Source organism: Blastomyces gilchristii (genome assembly GCF_000003855.2).
Source record: "Blastomyces gilchristii SLH14081 genomic scaffold supercont1.19, whole genome shotgun sequence".
Lineage (NCBI taxonomy): Eukaryota > Fungi > Ascomycota > Eurotiomycetes > Onygenales > Ajellomycetaceae > Blastomyces > Blastomyces gilchristii.
In genome coordinates, this window is record NW_003101664.1 from 1,156,539 (window position 1) to 1,172,035 (window position 15,497).

General features: G+C 37.3%; 4 protein-coding genes across 4 annotated transcripts; 2 read left to right on the forward strand and 2 right to left on the reverse strand.

The window, feature by feature from the left end:
• Positions 1-158: 158 nt before the first annotated feature.
• BDBG_07641 (acetyltransferase) lies at positions 159-1,467 on the forward strand. The gene has a single exon (XM_002622193.2). The coding sequence runs from the start codon at positions 432-434 to the stop codon at positions 1,026-1,028; it is 597 nt and encodes a 198-aa protein (XP_002622239.1). The 5' UTR covers positions 159-431; the 3' UTR covers positions 1,029-1,467.
• BDBG_07642 (FYVE domain-containing protein) lies at positions 1,462-3,336 on the reverse strand. The gene is made up of 2 exons (XM_002622194.2): positions 2,384-3,336; positions 1,462-2,251 (listed from the first exon to the last, which is right to left on the reverse strand). The coding sequence occupies exons 1-2, from the start codon at positions 2,813-2,815 to the stop codon at positions 1,823-1,825; spliced, it is 861 nt and encodes a 286-aa protein (XP_002622240.1). The 5' UTR covers positions 2,816-3,336; the 3' UTR covers positions 1,462-1,822.
• Positions 3,337-3,371: 35 nt separating this feature from the next.
• Positions 3,372-6,768, reverse strand: BDBG_07643 (uncharacterized protein). Its single transcript, XM_002622195.2, has 4 exons — positions 5,336-6,768; positions 5,137-5,262; positions 4,961-5,029; positions 3,372-4,896 (listed from the first exon to the last, which is right to left on the reverse strand). The coding sequence occupies exons 1-4, from the start codon at positions 6,339-6,341 to the stop codon at positions 3,581-3,583; spliced, it is 2,517 nt and encodes an 838-aa protein (XP_002622241.1). The 5' UTR covers positions 6,342-6,768; the 3' UTR covers positions 3,372-3,580.
• Positions 6,769-8,296: 1,528 nt separating this feature from the next.
• BDBG_17638 (uncharacterized protein) lies at positions 8,297-8,506 on the forward strand (the record flags this gene model as incomplete). The annotated part of the gene is made up of 1 exon (XM_031725315.1): positions 8,297-8,506. The coding sequence occupies one exon, from the start codon at positions 8,297-8,299 to the stop codon at positions 8,504-8,506; it is 210 nt and encodes a 69-aa protein (XP_031580291.1).
• Between the last annotated feature and the right edge of the window lie 6,991 nt (positions 8,507-15,497).

The window sequence follows — 15,497 nt, forward strand, 5'->3', positions numbered from 1 at the left end:
TGGCGACGCTAATCCCAATATGAATAACACCTTAAATTGGCGGCGGGTTTGGGAGTCGGGTGGGGACAACGCTAGTCTATATTAGGCTTGGTCTGGATGGCTTATCTCTAGCACGGTTAGCGTATACAGTATGTAAAAGAAGAACAGTTCGAAGCACAACCACCATCAATTGTCATAGATAAGAGAGTACCCAAAAAATCAATTGCCCACCAGACCTGGATTATTCGAGTTTACCTATCCCCCTGCTCTTACATCTGTATTTCTGCATTGGGCTTCTTGTTATTTCCTCTTCCGGGGTCGTGCGGGCATCACTGCCGTGTCAAAACAACCCCGCACGCCTCAGGCCGTTCACACAATAAGGTTCCCTCCCCTACATTCCAGGCAGATATTTGACCAACTAGCCATTGAGCAGTATAAACTTCTGGTGCGCAATGGGCTCAACCGCCCAATTCACAACATCCTTCCTCCCACCCCCCCTCAAGAGCCTCACACGACCCACCGACTCCAACCCCGCGCCCGCCAACAACCCGCAAATATTCAACGATGCCATGCACGTACGTACAGTAGTCTTTGTAGATGAGCAGCATTGCAAACCAGAGAATGAATTCGATGACAATGACGCGAGAAGTTGGCATTGGGTCCTCTATGCTACAACAACAGAGTCCGAAAAGCCCACCCCGATCGGCACTCTTCGACTTATTCCTCCCCCGCATGAACCTAATGAACATAAACTGGGGAGATCTTATGTGGCCTTGTCGAGGGTTGCACTGCTACGGCAGTATCGCGGCGCGGGGCTTGCGCGTGTCCTGGTAGAAGCCGCCTTGAATTGGGCGTCGGAACATCACAAAGCGCTGCAGGAATCTGAGGACAAGCCGTGGATTGGTGATGTGCTGGTCCATGCCCAAGTCACTGTTGAAAAAATGTATGCGCGGCTGGGGTTCGTGACGGATGAGACTATGGGGACGTGGGTGGAGGAAGGGATGGATCATGTTGGAATGTGGAAGACGGTAGAAATACCGCTGGAATAACCTAATGGCTGCTGGAATCTTTATCCAGCTACGAGATGATGGTTTGATTGTAAATGCTGTTGAAAGTTATCATTTGAAGCAAGCGTATAGAGGGATATATTCGACTAGATTTTCAATGACTCGTTGGCGGCTTTTCATGTTTAGAAACGCGGTTAGTCAATCATGGTTCTTGAACCGAAATGTTATATAACGTTGCTAGACGGCATCACCCATCTTTCAAACTAAAGGATGCAGAAATATTATACGGGGTCAAAAGAAATATCTAGCAAACGCAAAGTCAAGGAGGAGCACACAACAATTAGAGGAAGCATTAACAATAACCACCACCACCACCCAAAAAATAAAATAAAAAAATAAAAAAATAAAAAAAGGAAAGAAGTAAGGAGAGAAGGAAAGAAAGAAAGAAAGAAAGAAAGAAAGAAAGAAAGAAAGAAAGAAAGAAAGAGAGAAAGAAAGACAGAAAGAGTGAAAACAAGGGAAGATAAACGAAATATATCCATAACAATCTGCGCCGCAACCATCTATTAGAGTGAACACCAGTATAGTAACAGCAGAAATCTAAAAGAAAATAAAAAAAGAATTATAGGGGTTGACGAAAACAGGGAGAGACAAGCGGTAAATCGGCGTAAAGGATTTGCTAGGCGAAGGTAGGAGGATGTGTGATGAAACTTGGAAATAGGGACGCCAACATTCATGGGAAATATATCCGTACGAAGTGAAATGTTAAAAAAAAGCAAGATATAAAATGAAAAAACGCAAGGAAGGTGTGTAATGGGATATACATATGTAGCCTGTCAGAATGTGCTCCAGCTCCAGTCTCTCGGGACGCTACTTGCAGCAAGGCCTTCTTGAGCGATTGATGGTGCCATGCCACCCGGACGAGTAGCTGCTGCGTTACCGGAGCCATTGGTTCTCATTGCCCTAGCGGACGAGGGGTTTCTATCTTGGACATCTTCTGCATTAGAGACAAGATCTTGTTGTATTTCGTTGAGTCGCGTGGTGCGAGCCTTGTCCCAGCGGCGGTAGGCGCTCCAGCAGAGATCGCAGGCACGTGAGGGGATTCCATCGGGATGGAAGCGGGCATTTTGGTCGAGGGGCACCATGTGGAGAGTATGTGAATAGCAAAAGACATGGCCACAGTGCCGGCAGTGATGTCGGCGAAGGAAGAGGCCAAAGAAAGAACGGCAAGTGGGTGAGTCGCAAGTAGGGGATGCGGAATCAGCCTGGAAGTCCGGGGGGAGGGGAGGACATTTGTCAGCTCGGTTGAATCGCTAACGAAAGAAAATAAAATAACAATATCACATAAACGAGATTGATTTTGTATGCATGGAACACGCAACAAAAAGTTGGATTACCTTCCAATGCTCCCGCGTGGGTGAACCTGTCACTTCTCCCAAATTCTCATCCTTCAGCCACTCATCCTCAGCACGTTTACTCACAGCGCTTTTGACGCTCTCAAAGGTCGAACTCCGGGTAATGGGGCCAGCATTCTCCGGTTGGTCATCCAGGCTATCTAAGGAGCCATGTATGCTGCGTGGAGGGGTGAGAGGAGAAGGTTTTGTTGCGCGCTCAGTAGGCCGGAGGACAGCGGGAACGTACAACGGAGTCTTTGGGGGGCGGAGCTGGCGCGATTGCAGGTGTAATTGATGGAGCTGAGCGTTCTGTAGGCGGGGGGAGGTGGGAGAATTGTTCGCCGGTGTGACGGTAGTAGAGTTCACGGGCGAAGGAACCTGAGCTGAAGGGGTGGGATTGTTCGTTTGAGATTGAGAAGAGAATGTAGTTGACATATCTAAGATGGCTCTAGATGGAGAAAGAGATAGGAGCAGGAGGATAAATTGGGAGAGTAAGTAACTACAGATCAAGGAGGATGAGATGAGATGATGAAAATGGGTTTATACGGGGCGGAAATAAATCAAGGCCCGATGAGAGAGGGCAAAAGAGCGAAGAGATAGACGTCGTTTTCCTCTATTATTGGCGTTCAGCTACGCTGTACGCAGTAGTTAGTTCTAACTTCTTACCACCTAGGCTATATGGGTTGGGGTTGGGCGAAAGATGAAAGATAGCGTATGGTAATCCGGAACTTAGCGGTAATTTTGGCTATCTACGGCGGCTGGCGGCGAACCGTAAACTCAATGCTGTTACGTTACAGTTCAAACCTATTATTACGACGAGCCAAGGTTACCGTAGGAACAAGGCTAGGGGATAGGGAGGGAATAATACGCAGCGTACAAGTACATACATAAGGCGGGTGGAATACAAAGAAGAAGAGACAAGGAGAGGCAACAAAGAAGAACAAAGAAGATCGCGCGCTCTATGAAATTTAAATGAAAGAAAAATATAAAAGGGTAATCACTTTTATAATATATGTCCAAAAACCCCCGGCCCGGTATTGTTGTTGCATCATCGCTGCCTCATATCTCATATCCATATATTTACACATATGTAGCCAAGAAGACCGAGTATTTATAGTTAGCCTATCCATGAAAGTCAAACAAAACATACGCAGTGTAAAGCAATCATGACATCTTCACACCGCTCGCACGCCCACATTATTAGTTTAGAAATCCCCGGCTTGCATTGCGCGCCCGCTGTCCACTGAACGCATAGAGCTTGACAGCAACAAACATGATCTCCATTCTTCCACTCGCACTCTCCTGTGCATTAGCCTGCACGCGGATTCTCCAGTGCCCCTTCTCCACTACCCATTCTCCATTATCATATATGCTATCCAGTCTCTTGCGTTTGGTCGTCCCTTGGCTATTTTGCGCTCGTGGTGCCTCCGGCTTGCTAAACGGCATGGCGGACGGGGAGTTGCAAGAGGAGAGTGACCCTGTAACAGACAGTGACTGTGATGAATTTTCGCTTGCTGCTGCTGCTGGTGGTGGTGGTGGTTGGTTCGACATGTCAACAGAATTTGAGTCCGATGATAGTTGATTCTTTTCTGTAACATTGACCGGATTGAGGCTTTGGTTCCTCCCGCAGGTGTTGGAACCAGGGGTTCTGGGAAGGAAACCCGTGTCGCCTGGCGTAGGACACAGAGTACTTCTGATTCTACTCCAATCAGCAACATATAGTTCTCCATCGAGGACGATGTCCGCATCCGAGTCTATTCGGATTTTGACTTGGTCCTCACTCAAGGGTGTATGGCCTGGGCTAGGTGGCTGTTTGCTGAATCCGCCAGACTTCATCAATAATCCTAGAGGGGCAATCGTAGGGAGATTCATTTTATTGGCTATGACCTGGAAGAGACTCGATACCCTCGCTTTTGCTAACCCGACAAAATCTGCCCGCATTGAATTCAGATCAATAAACGTGTTTTCGCCCCCAATCTCCACTATTAGTTCGTGAGACGCGTCGTCGACGAAAGGGCGCGAGTAATGGACCCATCCTCCAGAAGCAGCCCTGTCTGCCGGTGAGACGTCGCTTACAAACTGAACCCCCGACTGCCGGATATCTTCCAATCGAATCAAGATCTCTGACTTCTGCCGCAACAAGTTGTAGCTGATTGCGTGGGGAATTAGCTTTTGCTCAAGCCCCCGAAGATGGAAATAACGACAGTCTCGCAATAGTTCTGCTCTGTGTTCTTCGTTTCGTATGTGGATCGGATATCCTTTAAGCATATGGAGGAGCTCAGAGAACACATCAGCAGATCGGTTAATAACCACGGGTGGAGTGACGGCTGGTGGACGTAGGAGGTTTGGGCGCCCGATCGAATCGCTGGGAGTGGTGAAAAATATAGCAAATGCGACTGAGAAGAAGTTCGGAGAATCCCCAGGACTAGAAAATATATCGCGCGGAATTTGGAAATGTCGGTCGCCGATTTGTATGAATATCTCAGACTCGACTAGCTGAGAGATCAAGCGCGGCACTAAATGACGCAAATTAGGGGAATAATTCTTCGACAAAATATTGATGCAGGTACCGCAACTTACGGCTGTAAAATTGGGCATCCGCAAATAACTTAACAAGATGGGATCCATCTCGCGGTCGCACATAGTAACCTTGCGTGTGAAAGGGCCATTGTCAGTCAGGTCAGGTGGGATACACGCGATTTAAGGCTTAATTACAATGTATACGATATGCTCTGGGGCTATGGGACTCAAGATACCTTGAAGATGTCTTAATATATCTCGAAAGTTGGCGGGGTCGCGATCTATGTATAGAGTTCGCACTGCTGCCCCATCTTCATTGTGGCGTAACTGTTCCTCGAAAAAATGTGAAAAGTATGAGGGTGCTCTAAGATTTTTAGTCCATATGGTCTAATTCTGGGTATAGAGAGATGGGGGTTGGGGGTTTGCTGGACTAACCATCAGAGGAAATCGATGAGCCAGACAATCTAAACAACTCCGAGCCGATCTGAATGGGAAACACCTTTTCAGGAGGAAGGTTGCAGGTTTTGGCCCTTTCGGAAGAATCTGGCCGCTTTGAAACTCCAGGAGCGGACGTGGAGGGTTCTGCTGCCGCATTCGGAGAATTCGCTCTACTACTTTGTCTGCTCCTGTTTTGATCCATTCTGCTCCCAATCCTACTTCCTGGATGCGGCTGTGAGCCAGAGGGTGCGCGCATCCGATTAATAATGGGACTCTGTTCGCTGTTCGATGCAAAAGAATGAGCGGACTCGTGCACGGTTTGTTCCAAATTATCAGCTACAAGCCTGGGCCGGACTGTTCTCCCATTTGAAGACGCGTGCTGTGAGTCTGCTTTGCGCTTGGGTGCACGAGATGGAGATGGACTAGCTGCTGGTGCCGGGCCTGGGATAGAAGGGCGATGGGGTGTGGAGAGTTGCTTCTGGAAGGGAAATGTAGTAGGTCCCACCGCTGCTGGATGCGGAGGAGTAGACGAGGTGGCTTCCAGAGCTCGAGTGGCTTGTGACGGTCCCTCCAAGCTGCGCACTAGTTCCCTTTGCTCATTGACAAGCTCCTCCTGGTTTGCGTAAATGTGGTCTAGGTTCAGATACGAAGCGTAAGATGCATTCCAGTCTGGGATGCCTTCACCGACACCAACAAAGGAAACATCTAAGAAAGTTGAAGGGGAGTTCGAACCCAAGCCACGTGGCTCGTTGCTCCCATTCGATGCCAGTCCTTGCTCAACACTGGATTCGTTTGGACGGTCTTCGGAATGCCTGGCTGGAGAGTTGCCAGTGCTGGCTTTAAGAACGGAGTCGCACGATTCGACGAGCAAATGTGTAACACCTTCAGTTTCCAATTGATACGTGGTAGAAGCATGCGATGAGTTCAACGGTTGGGAGTCTTCATCTAGCTCTCTAGGTTGGGAATGATGGTAAGCGGCCTTGAGGGGGGGGGGTGCAGACATCCAGACATCAATAATAATGATGCACCCACCCGCTTGGCTTTGCCTTTTTAGCTCCCGAAGCTCACCGGCCGGTTAAGGGTTTTTAAGGGATTGGTAATTTTATCAGATCCACAGGTAACTAGTATAAAGATTGAATGTAAAGGAAAAAAAAAAAAAAAAAAGTCGCTGAAGCGGAGGGAAGAAGATACGAAGTGAAACCTGCTTCAAATATTCCCTCGAGAGCTGAGCATCCAGTGGCAGAAACAAACAGAATATGTGATAATGTTCAGTGAAGGCAAAAGGACAATCATCAAGTTGAGTTGGGTTGTTTGTACGGGAGTAGTGGGTTGTGTTGTGTTGCAAGCCCAAGAGCTGCATCAGCCTTATATCAGCACCAACGATGCCGTTTACAGTTAGTGTAGGATAGTTTAAGGTTGTATTGATAGATCTATCTACAAAGAGGATAATATGTTGAGGGTCCCGGGGGTTGATCAGCCCTTCTACCAGCAGCGCTGGTGATGACTGAGCTCTTTTGCCCCAGTGTTGGTGATTACTACACCTACTGTTGGAGCTACTACACAAGCCCTAACCCACGTGACCCACACACATATATTTAGCTTCCACTAGCTACTAGTTAGATAACAACAATCAATCAATGTTCAATCTCTCTCATAGGTTATGAAGCCCTTGCACTTCTACAAAGTGTTATAACCATGCAATAATCATACAATAAGCTTTTCAAATAGCTGCTTTTTTCATTCAAATATCTCATATCAAATGCCTGTCAATACAAGATTGATTAACTGTGAAGAGACTTCAGAGAATCAGATAGCTGAATTCTTTTCAACATTAATAATCATGTGAAGATAATGCAATAATCAAGCTTAAGATAATTCTTCAGAACCTGAAGATATGACAGATTATAATGAAGTTATTATTCTGAGATAGCTTATTACTCAGAAGAATGAGAAAATACACTGAATAAGAACTATCTCTGTCAATCAAAGCACTTCAGCTATAACTACTATTAATAATGATAATAATCTAAGTTCTGATCTTACAGAATATCTTTAAAATCAAGATAATATCTCTGCACTAAGCAGAGTTCTTCAAGAATTTCATGAATATATTAAATATCTTTAAAAACCAGGTCTTTTTAAATCAATATCTGATTATTCTATTTAAAAGAAAGAGATTCTATTTATTATTAAACAATCTCACACAGAAGATCTTCTGAATGTAACTATAAAACTCTTGAAGAATATCTCTAAGAATATGAAATAATTCTGAGAGAAATGTAACTTCTAACTATATAATTTTATATAATCTTCTATTTCTATTAAAGTCAAATCTCTTTTTACTATATCTCAAGATTTTCTAAGTTCTGCTGCTCTATAAAACATTATAGCAGCATTTTTTTCAGAATGAATGAAAATCTGCAGAGTCTGTCTATTTAAGAAATTCAATGATATCAGTATAACTGCTATCTATGATAGCTTCAATTACTTATTCATAGAATGTCTACTTACAATCTGTGTTAAGTATATTCATCTTGAATATGCTAATATTTCTAACTTCATATTCTTTGACAAGCTTCTCAACAGTCTTATCAAGAAGTGGTCAATCTTTATCAGAGATTGCATGAACTATGCAGTAAAGAATGATAATATCATATTACTAGAAGATGATTTTCTTAATCTCTGTAGAGATATACTACTCTGCCTGCTGTTGAATGATAAAAATGCCAGAAATGACACAAAGAATAACAAAGATACTATCAAGAATGTGAAGAATAATAAGAATATTAAGAAGAAATGCACTGTCTGTAAGATGAAAGATCATGATAAATCAAGCTACTGATTTGAACACTCAGAGAAACAATCTGCAGATTGAAAGAATAGAAAGAAGATCAATGATGATAATGCTGCTACATCTATATGCTATAATACTGAGCAAGTCTTCTAATGATGCTCATGATGACCGCCAATATCAACATCAAAACGATGGAAATACCGATAACGATGCCAGGCCTCAGTGCCTATATGATGCCAGGCCCCAGTGCCTATATGATACTAGGCCACAGTGCCTATATGATGCCAGGCCCCAGTGCCCACGATGCCAGGCCTCAGTGCCTATATGATGCCAGGCCCCAGTGCCTACGATGCCAGGCCCCAGTGCCTATATGATGCCAGGCCTCAGTGCCTACGATGTCAGGCCCCAGTGCCTATATAATGCCGGGCCACCGATTGCCCATATGATAACCTATGCCAATTGCTCATATGATGACCTATGCTGATGACCTATGCTGATGACATATGCCTATGCCTATGACAATGAAAACCACAAAAATAATAAGAATGAGATTCTGTGATGTTAGAATAACTGAGGATAATATTAATACTGAAAGAATGAATTTGAGCATTCTTCTTGCATGTTTTTTATGTTTTTCATGTATGAAGCTAGTCCTTATGAGAAAACTAGACTCTACTTTTTATAATTAATTTTTATTGCAGATTTGAATGATTTGAGCACTTTTGACTGCATGAATTAACTGGCCTGCATAGCATGAGAGAGTGTTGAAGCTACTACACAAGCTCTAACTCATGTGACTCACACACATATATTTAGCTTTCACTAGCTACTAGTTAGATAATAACAATCAATCATATTCAACCTCTCTCACATCTACTCTAGTCACGTGCCACCTCAATCTATTCATTTAGTGTAACTCGCGTAGTTAAATTTATAATATAATAATATTATTCTTTAAGAGATTATGAAGCTCTTCACAAGCAATGAATAATCACAATAATATACTAAATTGACATCTTCATGTATTATTATATGTATCTAGATGTTTTTTATAAGTAATTGAACTCATGATTAATCTAAGATCTGAGAGAATATCTAACTTAATAAAAGAATACATATCTTTAAGATAGAGAAATGAGAAGATATCAGAACAGCAGATATAAGATCACAGATTATTATTAATATTAATAATAAACTGAAAAGTAACTGTTTCTGAGATATTTAAGCTGAATGAAATTATTACAGAAAAACAGTCTGATGAGTTCAATAATGAATATAAAGACTCAGTTAAAAATATCAGTAAGATATCAGATAATATAGAGAGCTTAAATAACTGAAATAATAATAGCTCTGTAAGTGAGAAGACTTATATAAGACTAGAAATTACAAGACTTTAGCATGAAGTTGAGTGAATAAAGATAGATAGAAGTAAAAATAAAGAGTTTAGTACAGATTTAATAAACTATCTTTAATAAAAGAGTAGAATATCTGTATTAAACTGACTGTGTAACCGTGTCTGAGATTAAAATCAGAATATTTAATAATCTTATTATCAATTTAACTGATTTCATTACACTGTTTTAATATTAGATAGTAGTCTTATACTGTCTCAGTGAGACTTACTATTTACTCTTATTATATTTTTCAAATGAGATCATGATTTTCACTTCTTAATTTAAATTATTTTTATTGCTTTAAATGACTTTAAATCTCATTTAAGTATTACTAAAAAGTGTTACTTTTTAAAAAATTAAAAATAGTCTAAAAAAAACCTTAAAATGTCTAAAAATAGTAACTTTATACTAAGAATGACACTAAATGAAATTAAATAAGATCACTTTCTTATTTTTTTCAAGTTATAATCTCATTTTAAAATCTGATATATAGTTACTTTGCATATTTTTTTAATGATTAGTCTCAGTGAGATTCATACTAAGAAATGTATGAGATCAGATTAAATGAGATTAAATGTGAAATTTATAATCTCAACAGTCAGTCTAATCTGTATTAATAAAGATTCTTAATGAATTCAGAGATTAAGTAAGATTTATAAAGAAGTTTATTATACTCACTGACTCTGTAAATTATTCTATATGAAAAGAAGAGATTCTGCTTATAGTAAGATAATCTGAAATAAATAACATTCTTAATAATAAGCAGATTAATTCTGATGAGAATATCAGTATAAATTAGACTGACTACTGAGATTATGAATTTCATATTTAATTTCATTTGATCTGATCTCATACATTTCTTGGCATGAATCCCGCTGGGACTGGCTATTAAAAAAACATGTAAAGTGACTATATATCAGATCTTAAAATGAAACCATGACTTGAAAAAAATGAGAAAGTGATTTCATTTGGTCTCATTTAGTCCCATTCTTAGCATAAAGTTACTATTTTCAGACATTTTAAGATTTTTTTTAGACTATTTTTAATTTTTTAAAAAGTAACGCTTTTTGATAATGCTCAAATGAGATTTAAAGTCATTTAAAGCAATAAAAATAATTTAAATTAAGAAGTGGAAATCATGATCTCATTTGAAAAATGTGACAAGAGTAGACAGTAAGTTTCACTGAGACAGTATAAAACTACTATCTAATGTTAAAACTGTGTAATGGGATTAGTTGAATTGATAATAGAACTATCAAAAAATCTGATCCTGGTCTCAGACACGGTCACACGGTCAGTCTAGTATAAATATACAATGTTTTTGATCAGAACAGAATATCTGACTATATAACTATATATAATCTACAATTACTCTGCAGATCAAATCTCACTTTATTATACTTAAGAAGTTTCAACTATCTGCTTATTCTCTATAATCTGTTATAGAGAATAATTTCACTGAGAGATCTGTTATCTGCAGAACTTATCTCTTTTAAGAATTAATTAAGATGATATTAAAATCAAAGAATTCTAATCATATATTTATCAAACATTTAATCACAATTAGAACTGATTATATCTGATTAAGATATAATATTAAAGATTTCATGTTTTTCAACAGACTTCTTACAGAGATTAGTAAAGATTGATCATCTTTTATAAAGAATTGAATAAATGTAATAGAGAAGAATGAGAATGCTAGAATACTTAAAGATGATTTTATAAAATCATGTTAAGATATTCTTCTACAATTGTTAACTACTGATAAATCTCTCATCTCTGATGAAAAGACCTCTGTAAATAATGCTCAAGATTTCAATAGAAAGAATAAAAAGAATAAGAAGAAGAAGAAGATCTCTGAGAATAAGAACAAAGATTTCATTAAGTTAGATAGAAAGAGTAATAATACTATCAAAATATATTATCATTGTCAGAAGATTGATCACATTTAAACAGATTACTGATTGAAATTTTCTGAAAAACACTTTACTAGCTACAGTAAGAATAAGAATAAGAATGAAACAGACTCAGTGTCAGTTCATAATATCATTGAGTAAGTATTTTATACAATAGAAACAGTCTATTCTACTGATTAAACTGATAAAGATATCTGAGTTCTGAACTCTGAATTCAGTGCTCATACTACATCTTACAAGAATCTCATATCAATAGTGCTGTAGAAGATTAATATTATATTGAAGATGATTAACAGATTAACAGCTTCTGCAATAGCTATAGAGAAGATGAATATACTAGTTAAAGAAGTGAATCTGCTGCTGCAGAATATTCACTACATTCTCAAGCTGAAGATTAATTTTATAAGTTTTGAGAAGCTTGTATATCAGAGTTATACATATAAGCAACTGATCTATGAGAACACTTATTTAATCTTGCTAATCTCTTCTAACAAGATGTTGAGTTTTACTGTTAAATTAAGTGATAAGAATATCTATATTCTGGAAAAACAATTAATAACTAGAGACTTGATTCAATTCACAATATTAAATAATGAATTTGAACCTGCAAAAATTCTACAGTCTGCAGAGAAAAAAGATTCTCTGCTAGCATTACTTAATAAGAATATCAAGATTGTTAAACACATAATATTATAATGATATTAAAAGCTTGATCATCTCAATCTCACAGATATCACTAAATTAGCAGTAGATTCATGACTGAGAATGAGAATTAAGAGTAATAGAGCTTTGCTGTTCTATAAGAGCTGTATACAGGTAAAAATAACACATTCAATATTTATATCAATGATAAGAACTGTCAAATCTGTAATGAGATTCTTCATGAATCTTGCAGATGATGACTATACACTATATAATGAAATCAATCTCTCTACTCATGAGAGAGCTAATTATTGAATGAGTATTACAAATAATATCACACACTACAGATGAATTATTCTTATAATATCAAAGAGTGAGATCACTGCATATTTGATGATCTTTATTGACAGAATTGAGGTCACTACTTAACATTGAATTGAGACTTTACACTGAGATGACAGAGATGAATTTAAAAGTGATGAATTAAAGATCTACTGCCAGTGAAAAGAGATTATATATGAGATCACTATATCTGATATACTACAGTTCAACAGCTCTGCAGAACATGCTAATTATATTATAGATGAAAAGACAAGAAGCTTACTATTTAACAGCAGGCTCATAAGAGAACTTTGAGATAAAGCTATTCAAGTCACAGTTATGATGATTAACACATTCTCAATATCAACAAAGATTTACAGATATCAGAGAGAGACCTCATTATTTTCTTTTAAAGCTTAAATAGATGTTTAACCTTCTGCTCATTATTATTATTATTATTCTTCAATTATAGATGTATGCAGTCAGAGCCTATGACATCTACCTGAGAATCTTTAGTTCTCAGGGTTTTTCCTATATCTATAGAGTCAACTATTATACATTTATCAATTTCAAATATGCAAAATCAGAAAATTCCAGCCCAGAATACAAAAACTGTTTACAAATTGCAGTATTTCAACACCTTCTGATAGTTTGAAATCATTTGAAAATATTATGACAAAAGAAAAGAGAACATAGTCTTAAAGATAGACACATTAAATAGATAGAGAAAAGAACAGAAGGAAACAAGTACAGTAAAGAGAGACTATAACAAAACAAAATTATTAAAAGATGATGTATAGCTGTTTTAACAGACTATATCTAGTCAATTTCCACCTCTTCATATTCAGATACTTCTGAATGCAGCAATTTTCTTGTAGCTGCTCTAGTTTCTGATAGAAAGTCTATTAAGTATTTAGTTCCTGTCTCAGTTGAGAATAAGAACCTCATATTTAATTGATTTAAATTATACTTTTTCTTTAATCTGACTCTGAGACTATTGTATAATGCACAATGCATTATAATATGCTCAGGATTTTCATTCACATTGCAGAATGAGCACTCTGTTGAATCAAATCTATCATCAAATCTTTGTATATAAGATTTGAAATAACCATGTTCTAGTTTCAGCTGAATTATAGATGAGAATATTTTCTTTTTACATTTAATTGAACAAGATTTCTACTTTGGTTTTGTCTCAAATCTTGAATAATGTATACTCTTCTTTTGTTTCTGTCAGCTTTCATTTCACTTGTTTAAACAAGATTCTTTTATCTTTCTCTTTTTGAAAGATCAGGACACTGTTTTTTGAATAGATCTGCTTAATTCTGAACCCTTTTTTGCAGCTGAATCAGTCAATTCATTGCCATGAATATTCATATGAGCAGGAACTCAATGCAGATGAATTATCAGTTTTGATGTTCTTCTCTTTTGAATTTTCAAAACAGAGTTTAAAATCAGTTCAAGATTCATTTGATCGTTATGAATCTGACTATTTCTAAGTCTTTTTAAAGCAGCTTGACTATCAGAGAATATTCATGCCTCTTTTTGACTATCAGAGAATATTCATGCCTCTTTCAAATCATTTCCTCTTTTATAAGATTTTATTTCAATGAGTTTGAAAGCTTTCACTATTGCAAATAGTTCAGCATCAAAGACTTCAGATTCACAGCCTAAATTTCAGAAATCCGAGATAAAATTAATATTATCTTCAGTATAAGCAATGCCTGCGCCTAATCTATTCAAATTCTCATTTTTTGAGTCATCTGAGTAAATCAGAATAGAGTCTTTTATATTAATTGTAGAGATCTTCTTCAAATGCTGTTCATATTCTCTCTCTTTAGATAGTTCACTTATTTGTAAGTCTATAAGAGATTCCAGCTTTTCCTTCTACTCATTGAATACATAGATGAAGATATAAGATGTATAAGAAGAACCTGAAGATTATTAATAAGCTTGTAGATAGAACTGACAGTAAGTAATAATAATTAGTTGAATATTAAGAACTGTATTAATATTGTATCTGAGATTCTGCAACCTGAAAGCTTGAGATTGTAAGAAATATTGTTTTTAATAAAGAATTAGCAACAGAAGAAGTATCAATGAATGTTATTGAAGAAGCAGTTAAACTGTCAGAGAAATTAAATGTTCTTGATATTATGAAGAGATGACAACACTGTCTTCTAAGAAGACTTACAAAGAATAAACCTGATATTTTAAAGATACTTACTGATGATGATATGAACAGCATACTGAAACTGATATATCTACTAGATGATGAGACAGAACTTGTCAATGATGATATGAATAACTCTGTGAATAATAAAGATTCTGTACTCAGTATTCTTAATGACTGTCTGACTACACTGACAGAGGTCAAAAGAAGCCATGACTGAGAACATTGATATCAGACAATGAGAAAGGAAGTGGAAACTTTTGAATAGAAGAAGACATATATTGTTTTTAAAAAGGCCTCAGAAATGAACATTCTTACAGATAAATAAGTGTATAATTGAAAATTGAATAACAAGAGTGAAATCATTCACTTTAGAGCTCATTGAGTAGTTAAAGAATTCCTCTAATAACAAGATATTCATTATAATAAATTATATACAGTAGTGATATCTGAATCTATATTACAGAGCTTATTCACTATATCAACAGTAAGAGGTTGAAAAGTCAGATTAATTGACTATGTATCTGCATTTTTGAATAAGGTATTACCTCAGAATGAGATAACATTTATGCAACTACTCACAGAGATTAAGCATGATTGTGATGAATTAGTAGAGCTTGTACATCAGAGCTTATACAGAATGAAACAGATAGTAAGAATATGATATTTTCTTATAACAGAACACTTGATGAATCTAGAATTCAAGATCTTATTATATAATAATGAATTTCTTTATCATTCAATTCACAAGTTATTCTTGACATTACATGTTGATAACTGTCAAATCACAGGGCCTGAAGAGAGTGAAATTGAGTGAATTTTAATGAAAATCAGAAAAAGATTCAAGATAAAAGAAGTTGAACAGAATCAATCTTATCTGAGAATGAAGATCAAATATCAGAGAAATGATGATCTAGCA